General features: G+C 41.6%; 1 protein-coding gene across 4 annotated transcripts in view; it reads right to left on the minus strand.

Moving 5' to 3' along the window:
* Positions 1–11,305, minus strand: part of LOC132973362 (ATP-binding cassette sub-family C member 12-like) — a 38,354-nt gene extending 27,049 nt beyond the window's left edge. Inside the window, exons 1-12 of one of the 4 annotated variants that reach the window (XM_061037162.1) lie at positions 11,223–11,305; positions 11,088–11,125; positions 10,883–10,936; positions 10,442–10,501; positions 10,115–10,266; positions 9,846–9,992; positions 9,268–9,415; positions 8,785–9,021; positions 5,227–5,400; positions 1,008–1,155; positions 648–796; positions 239–346 (exon numbers count right to left, since the gene is read on the minus strand). In XM_061037162.1, the coding sequence (XP_060893145.1) occupies positions 239–346; positions 648–796; positions 1,008–1,155; positions 5,227–5,400; positions 8,785–9,021; positions 9,268–9,415; positions 9,846–9,992; positions 10,115–10,266; positions 10,442–10,495 (1,317 nt within the window). In that variant the 5' untranslated portion in view covers positions 10,496–10,501; positions 10,883–10,936; positions 11,088–11,125; positions 11,223–11,305. Of the gene's footprint in view, positions 1–238; positions 347–647; positions 797–1,007; positions 1,156–5,226; positions 5,401–8,784; positions 9,022–9,267; positions 9,416–9,845; positions 9,993–10,114; positions 10,267–10,441; positions 10,502–10,882; positions 10,937–11,087; positions 11,131–11,222 lie in introns of all 4 variants that reach the window. The other 3 variants (XM_061037967.1, XM_061038804.1, XM_061039550.1) reach the window with 3 other exon arrangements.
* Between the last annotated feature and the right edge of the window lie 4,145 nt (positions 11,306–15,450).

Consider the following 15,450-nt stretch of genomic DNA (forward strand, 5'->3'; position numbering starts at 1 on the left):
CCTGGTTAGTTTATTCACATGACACTCACTCTCACTCAGACTAATCAAATATCCACAAGCACTAAATTAGTTTATCTTCAACAAATATGGTCCCTGCTGGCTCCAGAACACCGACATGCCAAAGGCCGAAATGATCGAAAGAAAGGTGTTGGGTGAACTAAAACAGGAAGTGAAGATATCAAAGCTGTGTCAGAGTAGTAACAAACACTAACTGATAATAAGACAACAGAAAGGTTACCTTCAGTCGTGTTAATGATACCGCAGCCTCAGCCAGGTTCTTTACTGACATCGGCATCAGACCAAGGCAGAACCTCATGGAGTTAAAGATGGCGATGGTGGTAAAAGCCTGAAAATCAGAAGGAATGATTGTCAGACAGCCTGTGAAGGATATTCATTGAACAGGAACATCAGCAGTTAGGTTTTAAACAGAGTCCTTGTTCTTGTGTGCTGTCAGCTCCATCAAACACGTTTTCTTTAGTGTAAAGACTTCAGAGATAGTCATGTTAAAAAGTTTCATATCTCAGGAACACACATGCTGCTCTTCAGCACGGCTGTCTTTTCTGTCCAACAATCTAGAGACTTCTAGACACGTATGAGCAATTCATCACAAAGTAATCCTGTTTCGTATGTGCAGCTTCGATACTCACATCAGAGGTGTTCAGACTTAAGCCCAATAAAGTGTGCACGATAAAGGTGAGAACAGTGGCAACGGTGGGGATGATGCCTGTGATGCTGGTGTTCAGATTCTGGATGTGACAGACCCTCTTCAGTTGTTTCTTTTCTTTTTTCCTCAGATCTGTCAGAGACATGGTCACATTTAGGAGAAAACTGTCTTTTGAACATTTACAGTAGTAACTGTGGATCATCTGTCAGCTCAGTTTCACATATTAAAGTGCATTGACTCTGTCACAGTATTACATGATGCATGTTCTTTTTTGAGGGTGTGGTAAAGAATATTGAAATAAAGTGTCTGACTGAGATCAACAGCAGGAAGTCGACATCTGTACCTGCCACCTTCTTCTCAAAGGATTCTTCCCAGGCGTACATCTTGATCAGTTTGATGCTGTTGAGAATCTCGTTCATTGTGCGAACACGGCTGTCGGTTAATAAAATGGCTTTCCATCTGTAGCCGGTGATGAGCTTGGCTAAGAAAAACTGGAAGCAGAGAAAGAGATGTGAAGAGTAATCAGTGACAACGAAGAACAATCGTGAACAGATCAAATTTTTATTTTTTTATTTAACATTTTATTTAACCAAGAAAGAAACTCATTCAGATTAAAAATCTCTTTTTCAAGAGCATCCTGGCCGAGACAGGCAGCAAAACATTAACAGAGTTTCACACAAACAATGAGCAGCCAAGCATTCAAATACAAAATACATTAGACATTAAAAGACTCAAATAAGACTTAAATAACAAATCCGAACAGCAAATGTTTGTCAAAAATCATCCACAAATAGATCAGGAAGAACATCTACAGATGTATCCGCCTCCAAGTCATTTAACTTCCTATTAAAAGCATCCAACAAGAGAAGTTTATTAAGTTTCAGCTCTTTTTGTTATTTGTTTCAAGTAAAGGGAGCAGCAAACTTAAAGGCCTTTTCCCCAGTTCAGTTCTCACATTTGGAACAGACAGTAAGAAAAGGTCCTGAGATCGAAAATTATAAGTCCATGTACTCTTCTGACTGATGAAGGACAGAAGGTACGAAGGAAGCAGACCTAAAATAAGCCAATGTTTAAGTCTACGTAGGGTCAAAGAAGTCCATCCAACACGTTATCCCTAACCCTAACCCAAACAATGATGAGTGAAGATACGCAGTGTCCAGAGCATGTAAGCTTTGTGAGGAGGCTTGCATGTATAAAACATCACCGTAATCCAGCACCGACATAAAAGTGGGAGCAACCAGCCTCCTCTTAGACTAAAAAGAAAGGCAGGATTTGATTATAAAGTAGAATCCCAGTTTCAGCTTTAACCTTTTTACCAGCTGCTGAATGTGAGGATTAAAAGAAAGATATCTGTAGTTCGAAACAGACTCGATTTGCATACCTTGAGAGGTGGAAATCGAAAGACGGTTTGATGGTTTCGTTTTTGCCTTAGAGACCATCATGACTTTGGTTTTTTCTGCGTTTAAAACAAGTTTTAAGTCATACAAATTTTGTTGAACAGTGTTAAAAGCAAGTTGTAACTGTGAGAGAGCTTGGTCTGGAGTGGGTGCTGAGCAGTACATCACAGTGTCATCCGCATAAAAGTGAATATAGACATTGAGAACATTTGAATATATGTTATTTATATAAAGAATAAATAGCAGCGGCACTAGGACTGACCCCTGAGGCACCCCTTTTGTTAGAGTGAGTGAGCTAGAGGTGTAGCCCTCTGCCTGCACACACTGAGTTCTGTTTATGAGGTAGTTTGTGAACCAGTTTACTGTGTGATCAGACAGTCCTGCTTTAATCCGTCTGTGTTTGAGTACTGTATGGTCCACAGTATCAAATGCCTTGGACAGATCTATAAAAAAGGGCTGCCCAATGTTGCTTGTGATCTATACTTTCTATAAAATCATTAAAAACTGTGTCTTTTTCTGAAACCAGATTGAAAGTCAGATAAAATGTTATTAGTGTTTAAAAAGTCCTTAAGCTGATCACTGACAAGGGTTTCCTGAACCTTGGCCAGGACAGACAGTTTTGAGATGGGTCTGTAGTTATTTAAAATAGTGGGGTCACCCTCTTTAATGAGAGGAAGCACAAAGGCAGATTTCCATATTTGCGGAATAACATTGGTGGCTAGGGAGAGATTAAAAATGTGCATTAGAGGTGGAGCAATAAAATCTGCAGCTAGCTTTAAAAAGTATGGTTCCAATTTAGCAGGGCCTGCAGATTTTGTTGTGTCCAGGAGCCTAAGGGCTTTGTATACATCGGATACTGTGATAGGAGTCAAATTAAAAGATTGACTTGATGGAGCGTGAACGTCAGACACTACAGGATTTTTTGACTACCATCATGTCCATTTTGGCAACAAGACTACGAACATTCAAGTGAAGGAAACCAAGACCAGGGGTCTCATTTATAACCGTTGCGTACGCACAAAATGGGGTCCGAAACTGGCGTACGCCTTTTCCCACGCAAAGTCTGTGATCTACAAACCTGATGGTAAAATGTGCGCACCGATAAGCAAACTCTGACCCAGGCGTACGTACATTTTGGAGGCATGGAAAATTGGCGTCAAAGATGGTGAAGTGGTGAATTGAAGCCTGCAGATACATATTGATGTCTCTTCCACAATTTATTTCACTAAATATCAAACTTTACTGACAGATCCACGTCATCAGAATCATTCAAACGGATGGTTTTATTTAGGCTATAATAGCCTACCCTACCCCAACCCTAACTTTCATTATGACAATATATAAACATAAAATAAAAATAAAAAATAAAGGTCCGCCACATACATATTATGGCCTAACTATAGGCCTATATCCAACCTTCCTTTTATCTCAAAGATCCTGGAGAAAGTGGTAGCTAATCAGCTGTGTGACTTTCTCCATGACAACAGTTTATTTGAGGTTACAAACGATCTACTTCTAGCTTCAGACAGGGGACTTCTCTCTGTGCTCATCTTGTTGGATCTTAGTGCTGCTTTTGACACCATTGACCATCAGATCCTATTATACAGACTAGAACATTTACTTGGAATTACAGGGACTGCTTTAAGTTGGTTTGAATCCTACTTATCAGACCGATCTCAGTTTGTACATGTTAATGATGAGTCCTCTATGCACACCAAAGTTAGCCATGGAGTGCCACAAGGTTCAGTGCTTGGACCAATTCTCTTTACATTATATATGCTTCCTCTGGGAGGTATTATGAGGAAACACTCCACATCAGCCTGGCATCTAGCGCCACTGTTAGGAATCTAGGAGTTCTATTTGATCAAGATATGTCCTTTAGCTCACACATCAGGCAAATTTCAAGAACAGCCTATTTTCACCTTCGTAATATATATAGATAAGATCGGGAATATCCTGTCGCAAAATGATGCAGAAAAACTAGTTCATGCATTCGTTACCTCCAGATTGGATTATTGTAATTCTCTTTTGTCAGGGTGCTCTGGTAAGTCTCTAAAGACTCTTCAACTAGTCCAGAACGCTGCAGCTCGTGTACTGACTATAACTAGGAAAAGGGACCACATCACTCCTGTCCTGGCTTCTCTGCACTGGCTCCCTATACAGTCTAGAATAGAATTCAAGATCCTTCTTCTCACTTACAAAGCTCTAAATGGCCAGGCACCATCTTATCTTAAGGAGCTACTAGTGCCGTACTGTCCCTCGAGAACATTACGGTCCCAGAATGCAGGCCTACTAGTGGTACCTACAGTCTGTAAGTGTACTATGGGAGGTAAAGGCTTCAGTTATCAGGCCTACTAGTGGTACCTACAGTCTCTAAGTGTACTATGGGAGGTAAAACCTTCAGTTATCAGGCCTACTAGTGGTACCTACAGTCTCTAAGTGTACTATGGGAGGTAAAGCCTTCAGTTATCAGGCCTACTAGTGGTACCTACAGTCTCTAAGTGTACTATGGGAGGTAAAGCCTTCAGTTATCAGGCCTACTAGTGGTACCTACAGTTTCTAAGTGTACTATGGGGGGTGTAGAGGCCATTTTAGCGGGGATTCAGAGAGCAGCCCCAGTACGCCAGGAGAAGCCCGGCACCATGTAGCTGATGGTCCCCACCGTTTTTAAACTATAATAAAACAACAAGCGTCCCGTTTGACTCCGGGGAGGACCGTACATGGTGCCGGGCTTCTCCTGGTGTACCGGGGCTGCTCTCATTGAATCCCCCCTCAGGTCGCTCACAGATGCGGGAGGGAGACGGAGAAGTGGATTTATTATCTAACCACTGGAGCAGCGTATCGCACTTTCTATTATAGGCAAACACGACGAGACAAGCCCGGCACCATGTACGGTCCTCCCCGGAGTCAAACGGGATGTTTGTTGTTTTATTATAGTTTAAAAACGGTGGGGACCATCGGCTACATGGTGCTGGGCTTCTCCTGGCGTACCGGGTGATATGATATAAGTGATATGAGTCTCATGGCTGTCTTTGTATAACTTTTTACATTTGAATATGTCATGTTGAAGCTTTGACGAGATGGTCCACACGTTTCACCAGCTATGAACATCTTTGCATTGCTGACCTGATATGTGCAGTTTGTGGCAGTGTGCATTGTACAGACCTGAACAGGGATGAAGATGATGTAGATGCAGACTCCAGTCAGGGCCGTGTAGCCCAGAATGAAGCAGGCGTAGATGACACACACGAAGAAGAGCACTGGAGAGGAGAGCACAAAGCTCCCAAACAACACCGCCTCAAACAACCGGTAGCCGTCGTTGGTCAGAACATTTATCATCTGGACAGGAGGCAGAGAGAGGTAGGGGAATACATGCCTTGGTAACACTTCATATTAAGGTGCTTGTAATAAGCATTAATAATAGTTAATAAGTCACTTATAAGACCATATTAGATTCTTATTAAGTTAATAAAGCTCCTCTGCAGGTACTGGATCTAAAGTGAGAACTTTCTTTATATCTTTATAAAGATTCATAAATACTTTATTATATACTTATTAACAGTTCAGTGGGAACAGGGTCCAACTTTCAGGTAAACACAGAAACTAAAAGGAAGTCTGTTAAAATAGGGTCCACTCAAACAGAAAAAAAATGCTACTACAAATACAAGTATTATCTTTAATACCTACATCATTCGGGTTAGGGTTACATCATACCTCACTGTGTTCCTGGACTACATCATTCCTCCCTGTGTTCACTGTGTTCCTGGACTACATCATACCTCCCTGTGTTCCTGGACTACATCATTCCTCCCTGTGTTCACTGTGTTCCTGGACTACATCATACCTCCCTGTGTTTCTGGACTACATCATTCCTCCCTGTGTTCAGTGTGTTCCTGGACTACATCATACCTCACTGTGTTTCTGAACTACATCATTCCTCCCTGTGTTCACTGTGTTCCTGGACTACATCATACCTCCCTGTGTTCCTGGACTACATCATACCTCCCTGTGTTTCTGGACTACATCATTCCTCCCTGTGTTCACTGTGTTCCTGGACTACATCATACCTTACTGTGTTCCTGGACTACATCATTCCTCCCTGTGTTCACTGTGTTCCTGGACTACATCATTCCTCCTTGTGTTCCTGGACTACATCATTCCTCCCTGTGTTCCTGGACTACATCATACGTCACTGTGTTCCTGGACTACATCATACCTCCCTGTGTTCCTGGACTACATCATTCCTCCCTGTGTTCACTGTGTTCCTGGACTACATCATACCTCCCTGTGTTTCTGGACTACATCATTCCTCCCTGTGTTCACTGTGTTCCTGGACTACATCATACCTCACTGTGTTTCTGGACTACATCATTCCTCCCTGTGTTCACTGTGTTCCTGGACTACATCATACCTCCCTGTGTTCCTGGACTACATCATTCCTCCCTGTGTTCAGTGTGTTCCTGGACTACATCATACCTCCCTGTGTTTCTGGACTACATCATTCCTCCCTGTGTTCAGTGTGTTCCTGGACTACATCATACCTCACTGTGTTTCTGGACTACATCATTCCTCCCTGTGTTCACTGTGTTCCTGGACTACATCATACCTCCCTGTGTTCCTGGACTACATCATACCTCCCTGTGTTTCTGGACTACATCATTCCTCCCTGTGTTCACTGTGTTCCTGGACTACATCATACCTCACTGTGTTCCTGGACTACATCATTCCTCCCTGTGTTCACTGTGTTCCTGGACTACATCATTCCTCCCTGTGTTCCTGGACTACATCATTCCTCCCTGTGTTCCTGGACTACATCATACGTCACTGTGTTCCTGGACTACATCATACCTCCCTGTGTTCCTGGACTACATCATTCCTCCCTGTGTTCACTGTGTTCCTGGACTACATCATACCTCCCTGTGTTTCTGGACTACATCATTCCTCCCTGTGTTCACTGTGTTCCTGGACTACATCATACCTCACTGTGTTTCTGGACTACATCATTCCTCCCTGTGTTCACTGTGTTCCTGGACTACATCATACCTCCCTGTGTTCCTGGACTACATCATACCTCCCTGTGTTTCTGGACTACATCATTCCTCCGTGTTCAGTGTGTTCCTGGACTACATCATACCTCACTGTGTTTTTGGACTACATCATTCCTCCCTGTGTTCACTGTGTTCCTGGACTACATCATTCCTCCCTGTGTTCCTGGACTACATCATTCCTCCCTGTGTTCAGTGTGTTCCTGGACTACATCATTCCTCCCTGTGTTCAGTGTGTTCCTGGACTACATCATTCCTCCCTGTGTTTCTGGACTACATCATTCCTCCCTGTGTTCCTGGACTACATCATTCCTCCCTGTGTTCCTGGACTACATCATACGTCACTGTGTTCCTGGACTACATCATACCTCCCTGTGTTCCTGGACTACATCATTCCTCCCTGTGTTCACTGTGTTCCTGGACTACATCATACCTCCCTGTGTTTCTGGACTACATCATTCCTCCCTGTGTTCACTGTGTTCCTGGACTACATCATACCTCACTGTGTTTCTGGACTACATCATTCCTCCCTGTGTTCACTATGTTCCTGGACTACATCATACCTCCCTGTGTTTCTGGACTACATCATTCCTCCATGTTCACTGTGTTCCTGGACTACATCATACCTCACTGTGTTCCTGGACTACATCATTCCTCCCTGTGTTCACTGTGTTCCTAGACTACATCATTCCTCCCTGTGTTCCTGGACTACATCATACCTCCCTGTGTTTCTGGACTACATCATACCTCCCTGTGTTCCTGGACTACATCATTCCTCCCTGTGTTCCTGGACTACATCATTCCTCCCTGTGTTCCTGGACTACATCATTCCTCCCTGTGTTCCTGGACTACATCATTCCTCCCTGTGTTCCTGGACTACATCATACCTCCGTGTTCACTGTGTTCCTGGACTACATCATACCTCCCTGTGTTTCTGGACTACATCATTCCTCCGTGTTCACTGTGTTCCTGGACTACATCATACCTCACTGTGTTCCTGGACTACATCATTCCTCCCTGTGTTCACTGTGTTCCTGGACTACATCATTCCTCCCTGTGTTCCTGGACTACATCATACCTCCCTGTGTTCCTGGACTACTTCATACCTCCCTGTGTTCCTGGACTACATCATTCCTCCCTGTGTTCCTGGACTACATCATTCCTCCCTGTGTTCCTGGACTACATCATCTTTTTTTTAATCTATTTTTATTTGAATGTGTTATATTTAAGCTCTAACTGTGGTGGTCCACATGTTTTAACTGGTTATGAAAATCTTTTCATCGCTTAGCTGAACTCATATGTGATCATTAGTGTGAGCAGTAGCAGTATGGCATCTCACATTAATGAGAGAAGTTCAGCCGATGTCTATGTTTGTTTGGTGCTTTTGAAACTCTTGAGATCTGAGATAAATACATCGACAGCTTGAGAAAATAACTGGAAATGACCTGCATCACATGAAAACTGAGTCAACAAAATGGATGGATGCATGTACGCTTAGGGCTACAGTACTTCATATAAAGGAACTTCCACTGTGTATTTTCTGAACTCCACTTTTTTAATGCCAACCTATCAAACATTCAATATTCTTAGAAATTCAAAAGCGATGATTCAAACCCTAGCAGAGAAATGTTGGTACCCTGCTTTAAGTGTTGACTCTTCTGAGTGTAAGCCTGATTACCTCGCCCATTGACACGCCGCTGTGCACCCGCAGAGAGATCACTTTCTGGTAAGCCATTGAAGAGAAGGCACCCTTTATTCGGACTGCTGTACGCAGGTTCATCGCCCATAGTAAGGATATTAGGAAGGCTTTCATGAACTCTGAGATGAACAAACCAATGGCCAGACCAACACCATGATACACTGTGGAATCCCCTGGGTTATCAGCATAGTTTAGGAGCTCATAAACCAGAACAGCCTAAGAGGAAGGAGAGGTTGATACATTAGAGTGTTAAACATTCAAACACTAAGTTGTCGTGTTACTGAGGTCTCTGTGTAATCGTAACGGGGTCAGCTCTACATTTACACAGTGTCATCAATGAAGCAGTGTTGTTCAGATACTTTGGTTTCATCAGTATCAGTCCAATAACTTTACAATAAGGCAGATACCAGGGGAGGATTCAAAGAAGGTGAAAGTGGTATAACAACACTTAGACATAATTACCGGGCCAATAAATGCTGCCAACATAGCAAGGATACCAATAAACACGGAAAGAATCAGCCTGGTTCTCTGAAAGCGAAAAACCACTCGAACCAAAGAGGCCTTCTCCAGGCCCACTTCCGCCACTTCTTCCTTCCAGAGTCTGTGCAGCCTGAACAGGAAACACACTGAAGTCAATTCTTCTAGCTTTGTTAATAAATTACTAAAGTCATAGTTGCTGTGTGCATGTGTGTGTCTATGAGAGCTCCTGTGTGGTTGGTTGTTTTTATGTTTGATTTCATTGTACTTTGTTGAATTGCTATGTGATGTGTCTTATTCATGGTGGTACAAATGATTGTTTAATCCATGTATTCTTAAATTTGAAAGCACATTGATGTTACCTTTTAATGGAATGTGATCTTTAAATAAGATTATTTTTACTAGAATAAAACAGTGAAACTATCACACAATGTTTCACAACACATTCCCTATGATTCAATGGTTCCTGTTTTTCAGGGAAGATGCTTCTTATAGGTTACGTCAGTAAAGATATCATGGTAAATTAATGTCTGTGACAGCAAACGTGCAGAAGATTGTTGGACCTTTCTCCACTGCTGTCGGCGGAATCGAAATGAGACAAGTTGAGGGAGTTCATGTCCAGCCTATTTCTGAAAATGGCCCACATCATGGGTGTCATCCAGACGAAGGTGGAAAAGGACAGGAAACCTGCATTGTCTATAGGGTGTGGACTAGACAAGGAAACATAACCTGATATTAACTCTGCAGTGGGTTAGATGTGTCATAGCCACAGTCACAACATGCTCAAAGAAATGCATTGAATGTGAGTTAGTAAGTCCTCAAAGACACTGACTTCGGTGAGGACCAGCGGAAAGGTAGGAGGGTCTGAAGGCTCTGCTGGTATTTTCTGAACAGGGAAGGTTGAGCTGTTTGGTTGTTGTCCAAGCCCGAAAGTTCTGGATTGGAGGCCAAAGTTTCAGTGTTCTTACGGAAAACATCTTCTGCCTGAAGAGTCATGAATAAGGTATATAAAAACAGATAAAAATCAGACAAGCAGAGCTTTTAGATGGACAAAAGGCAGATCAGACACCTTCAGAATAAAAGCACAAGATGCTGGAGAAACAATAGAAGAGGAAAAGATCGCCTCATGTGGTCGAAACTGCTGTTTGTTTGTACTTACAAAAGAGACTCCTTGAGTTCTGCTGCTCTTCTCTAAAGAATATTCTGTTTTCATTTTGTCCTGTACGGGGGCAGAAAAAATGAAAATTTTCTTGATGTTTGTATTGGAATTTTCATAAACTTGTTTTTTACAGCAAGTAAACTGGTAAACTGGTTTTGCATTTCAGGAATCCCTACCAACTGGTAATGGACATCTTTTAAGAAAGGTTTGATTTCCTCTAAGCAGAAACTCTGATCGATTGTTCTAGTGTGTGTAGGTGTGGTTGCTTTCTGTAGTGCTTGTTGTTTCAAAAGTTCTTTGATGTATTGGAGACTGTAGAAGGTTTTTCTTTGTATTTAAGCTCAGTATGAAGAAACTTTCTGGAGAGACAGATTAGAATTTAACCCTAACCCTATCTTTATATATTCAGATATTCAGTCTAACTTTAGATATTCAGTCTACCTTTTCAGCTCTGTGTCAGTGTAACTTCTGCTTCACATCTGTGAATGTCTATAACTAGAAGCACAGAGTGAATGGGTTAACATCAGGTCACTGCTTTGATTCTCTGGTTCAATACAATTCAATTTAACAAAATGACATACTCAAGTTTATGAAATAAGTGAATAAATGTGCATTAGATATATAGATAGAAATAAAACTGACATACCGAAAAACCTTGTCAGTCATTAGTATAAATCCAAACACCTGAACTAACCACAGACAGGAAAGAAGAACAGATTGAAACTAGTTAGAACTGACTGAAGAGAAAATTTGCAGCAGAGGATTCAAAATGAAACAGTACCTTAGTGTGGATGAACAGAGCAGCCTGTCAACACTGAGCCCGGAGCTCACTCTGGAGAAACTTTCCCCCTGCTGTTACATAAGTTTGCTTTTATAGCGATCAAAGGTTGGCCTGCTCAGAGGTGATTGTCCCGGCCCATTCTTTGAAAGACAAAACAAAGGGGTTGGAATCATTGACAAGCTGTTGGGCTGTGTTGTTTTAGGGTTAAGGTTAATCCTTTCACAGTTTGTTGTCTTTTTTCATGTGTTTGGGATTGTGATAAGCTGCTTCTGTTTTTCATCTCGATTGGACTTCCTGTTTCAATAAAAGTCAAACAAAAGAAGTGTTGGGGTTGTATCAAGTCAACTTTGGTTATATTCTTTAATAATTATATTTGATTATTAATAATATAAATAACAATATCATTAAACTATGTTTAATCAACTCTTGGGGCACCACCCTGTAATCAGGGAAATACAACCAAAATATCACTGAAATCAGTTATTTAATTACTAATATTATTAATAAATAATAACTATATTTAATAAATTGAAGGCGTGAAATCCACACCCAGCTTATATCACAATGCAAATACACCAGTAATCACAAACAACTGCTCTCTTAAATTATAACAGAATTTATTTAAACAAAGCAACATCAATAAAAATCAATGAACAAACAAACAAATAACTATTATAAACTAATCTAAGCAACAAACATTATCAAGCAAAACTTGTGAATGAGGTGTAAATGTGTGTGTGTGTGTGTGTGTGTGTGTGTGTGTGTGTGTGTGTGTGTGTGTGTATGTAGATGAGAGAGAGAGAGAGAAAAAGAGAGAACGAAAACAAGATGGTGGAGAGAGACAATGCACCATGTGGTTTTGTCACATGGTGGCAAAATGGTGGACAACAAAGGAAGCTGTGTGGCTGCCATTTGGAATAGTTTGAGCTCTCTGAGCTGAGTTCAGTAACTGTTACTTAAACACCAGAAAGCCAGTGGCCGGACTTTGATTCAATGGCAGGTACACTGGTCTTTCTGATTGTGAAAGCCGTTGACTGAAGGTAAACTAGCATAGCATTACATACATAGGCAAACACAGCAGTTCATTACAATAAAACAAATGCAGCAGCTTACAACAGATAATAAACAGAATGTGACGTGTCGTCAACAGTGATGCATAATTATCAGTGGTTATAAAAGAAACATAACTATTTCTGAAACTATTTCTGCCCAGACCAAAGCTCTTACTTGGGGTAACTCCTGGTGATCGTTGCAACGTTGGTTAGATCTTCACTCTGTTGAATGTTAAATCAACAGATTCAGGCAGGTTTCCTTCAAGGCAGATTTAGGAGGAGGGAAGCGGGATTCAGATCTTCGGCCAGAGCGCTGCTCTATAGGGTCTTCTGGTTGCAGGAGCCGAGTTCTTTATGTGTCCTTGTGGATTCAGGGATCAGTGGGCTTCCTTCAGCGCTCCTGTCCAGTTGCGTTCAATGACATCTTATGAAAAATCAAAGGAAAGAAACTTTTCTTTTTGCTCAAACCTGATAGCATCTGATTGCGCCCAAAACTCCTAAAAATATGCCGTGGAAATAGTCAGCTGAATCCTCTGATGCTTGAATTCAGCATGTGAAGAGCTATCTAGACTGAACAACCTCAGCTCTGGAGTTTAACCTATGTAAGCCAAGAGGAGGAAAGGGTTTGTCTCGAATGCTGGAGTCAATCTTGTTGGAGAGTTTATCCTCGGGTGTCAGCGGACAACACTTGAAGAGGCAAAAGCAATGCCTGGCGATTGCTTTTAAAGACTGGAACTGTCTGTGGGTTAACCTCAGGCCTCCTCCAATGAGGATAGAGAATTCAGGCACCCTCCCACTTTTCACACCTATTTGTTAGTTGCTGTTGGGGGTCGGTGGGCTAAAAACTCCTTTCTATAGTTCCCTCCAAACTAACTATAGTCAGGCTTGAGAACTGCAATACAGGCCTGAGTCCTTTGCCCAGCACACATAGCTGAGGCCCAACAGAAGTATACATGAATAAGTCTTGGTGTGTGACAGCTGTGATTTAAAGCTGATGTAAGATGAATAATTCTGCAAATGAAAGTGTCAGAAAGCTTCATGATTTTGAGATGGCCCGCAGACCACATTTGTTCTGACTGAATATAAAGTGCTAAAGACTGTCGATGTAAATGTTAAACATTTATCATCTGTCTCATTTGGGTGTTTTGTTTCACTTTCATTCGTTGATTGCCTTCCAATAATTATTATTGATAATACTGATTTTAGGGAAAGGCCAGGCACAACAGTGGAGGCATCGGGATGGTCTTTCTAAACTTCAGTTTTATACCAAAGAAAACTGGGCTCATTGGATTTCTGCGATTCTCACCTTTGTTATCTAGTCTAAACAACACGAAGCCCGTTTACAACTTGCAACAACAGAGACCATCCAAAGTTAAGCAGAGTAAGAGTTCACATGACCCCTTTGACCCCTTCAACAGAGGTAAACAGAGGCATCTCTAAAACATCATCGACTTGTTTTAAGTCTCTGAAAACGAAACGGGGAGTTTGAAGATCTCAGACAAAGTTAAAGGTGAAAGCATGGAAACACATTCAGCCAGAATTCTTTGTTAATGATGTAAGAAATTAAACAACGGGACCTAACCCTTTGTATAGGGCCAATTCAAAACAAATTTTATCTCAAGACACTTTCACTTTCCATCAGTATTAACTCATCCATTCATACACATTCACACACTGATGGTAGAGGTTTCTGTGTAAAGAGTCCATCAGTATTAATGTAAACATACAAGTCAAGCAACTGTTAGCAGAATAGAATATGTCCACAGTTTTCACCGTTAGTCTCTATTTTATGTGATTTATTTTACTGATGCATAGACTTTTCTCTAACTGCCCTCTTTCTTCTTCGAGGTCCTTTTTTCCTGACGGCTTTTTTTATACACTCGCGGAGCCCCTGCGGACTCGCGAGGGGCGACCCCTTTTTTTCTTCCTCCACAGCCCGACTCCGCTGTGAAACGTCCTTGTGGTAAGTTATTTTTAAGTCATTGCTAAGTCGCTTTTAAAACATTATTAACTCAATTAAAGATGTTCAAGCATTTATATTACTTTAGTGGTTAATTCGTTACTGTTTTATGCTTTTAGTCTGATGCGTATGGACGGAGTCTGCTCTCCGTTTCTATGGTTACTGCCATTTCTGTTAGTTTAAAATCTAATTTTGGCTCTGTAGTCTTTATGTTCAGACATGTTATGTAACGCTGATTTTCGATGAAAAGTCCGTGACTTGTTGACATGTGAGCGGACAAATGCGGTGTGTTTAGGCATCACTATCATGGCAGACACTGATCATGGTTTAGCTAGCTAGAGTTACAGGTAAGGTACACTCAGCAATGTCCAACGGCTGTCGTCTTTGCCCCCTCACTTTTGGCCACAAGCAAGTATGTGTGATGCATTTATTGACCTATATTTGGATTGAAATTTTGCTTTGCTCACCCGCACATTTGTGTGTCTTTTATGTATCTCAGAAAATGAAGTGGACTGAAAAACAGGACTCACTGAAGCCATGGTCGGAAACCTGTTTGAGAGTCTTCTAAAAGCCAATGAAATACAGTTTACCAATACATGGTCTGCCTGTCACTGATCCAAGGCAAGTGCATCACCATAGTAGAGATGTGAAATACATTTTGAAGTTGGTGCCTTCTTGACCGAGAAAAGGCAGAAAGTGTCTTTTTGGCTCATGTGGAAATTCATTTCACAGACAAATTCTAGTGACTACGAGTTAGGCCCCGTGTCCACCTATAGCATTTCTTCCGGGCAGTAAAGCGCTGGCTGTGCGCTCGGGAGTGTCTGCATGACGCGTTAGTGCACTGAGAAGAAAAGCGCTGCACGTCCGTCCGCTCAAGTTGAAAATCTTTCAACTTTTCAGAAAGGTGCTGTTGACATAATGGGAGCTCTTTTCAAAATGTATGATATTCCCTGTAATATAGCGACCTACGGATTGTATCTTGTACTCCCATCCTCTTTGCTCCGTGTCTGCTGGGGTAAAAAACGATCTCAAATATAAAGTATTCAGTAAAAAGTAACGGAGCAGTGCTGGTCATACAGCGGCTGTTGTCAGGTTTCTAATGATACAAAGTTTAATGCAAATGGGTGAAGTATCTCTTTAATAACCCATTATATAATAAACTGATTTAATCTCGTTTTATTACAGTGGTGTGCCGACTTGTAACCTGTGTTGTGAC

Source organism: Labrus mixtus, chromosome 1 (assembly GCF_963584025.1).
Source record: "Labrus mixtus chromosome 1, fLabMix1.1, whole genome shotgun sequence".
Lineage (NCBI taxonomy): Eukaryota > Metazoa > Chordata > Actinopteri > Labriformes > Labridae > Labrus > Labrus mixtus.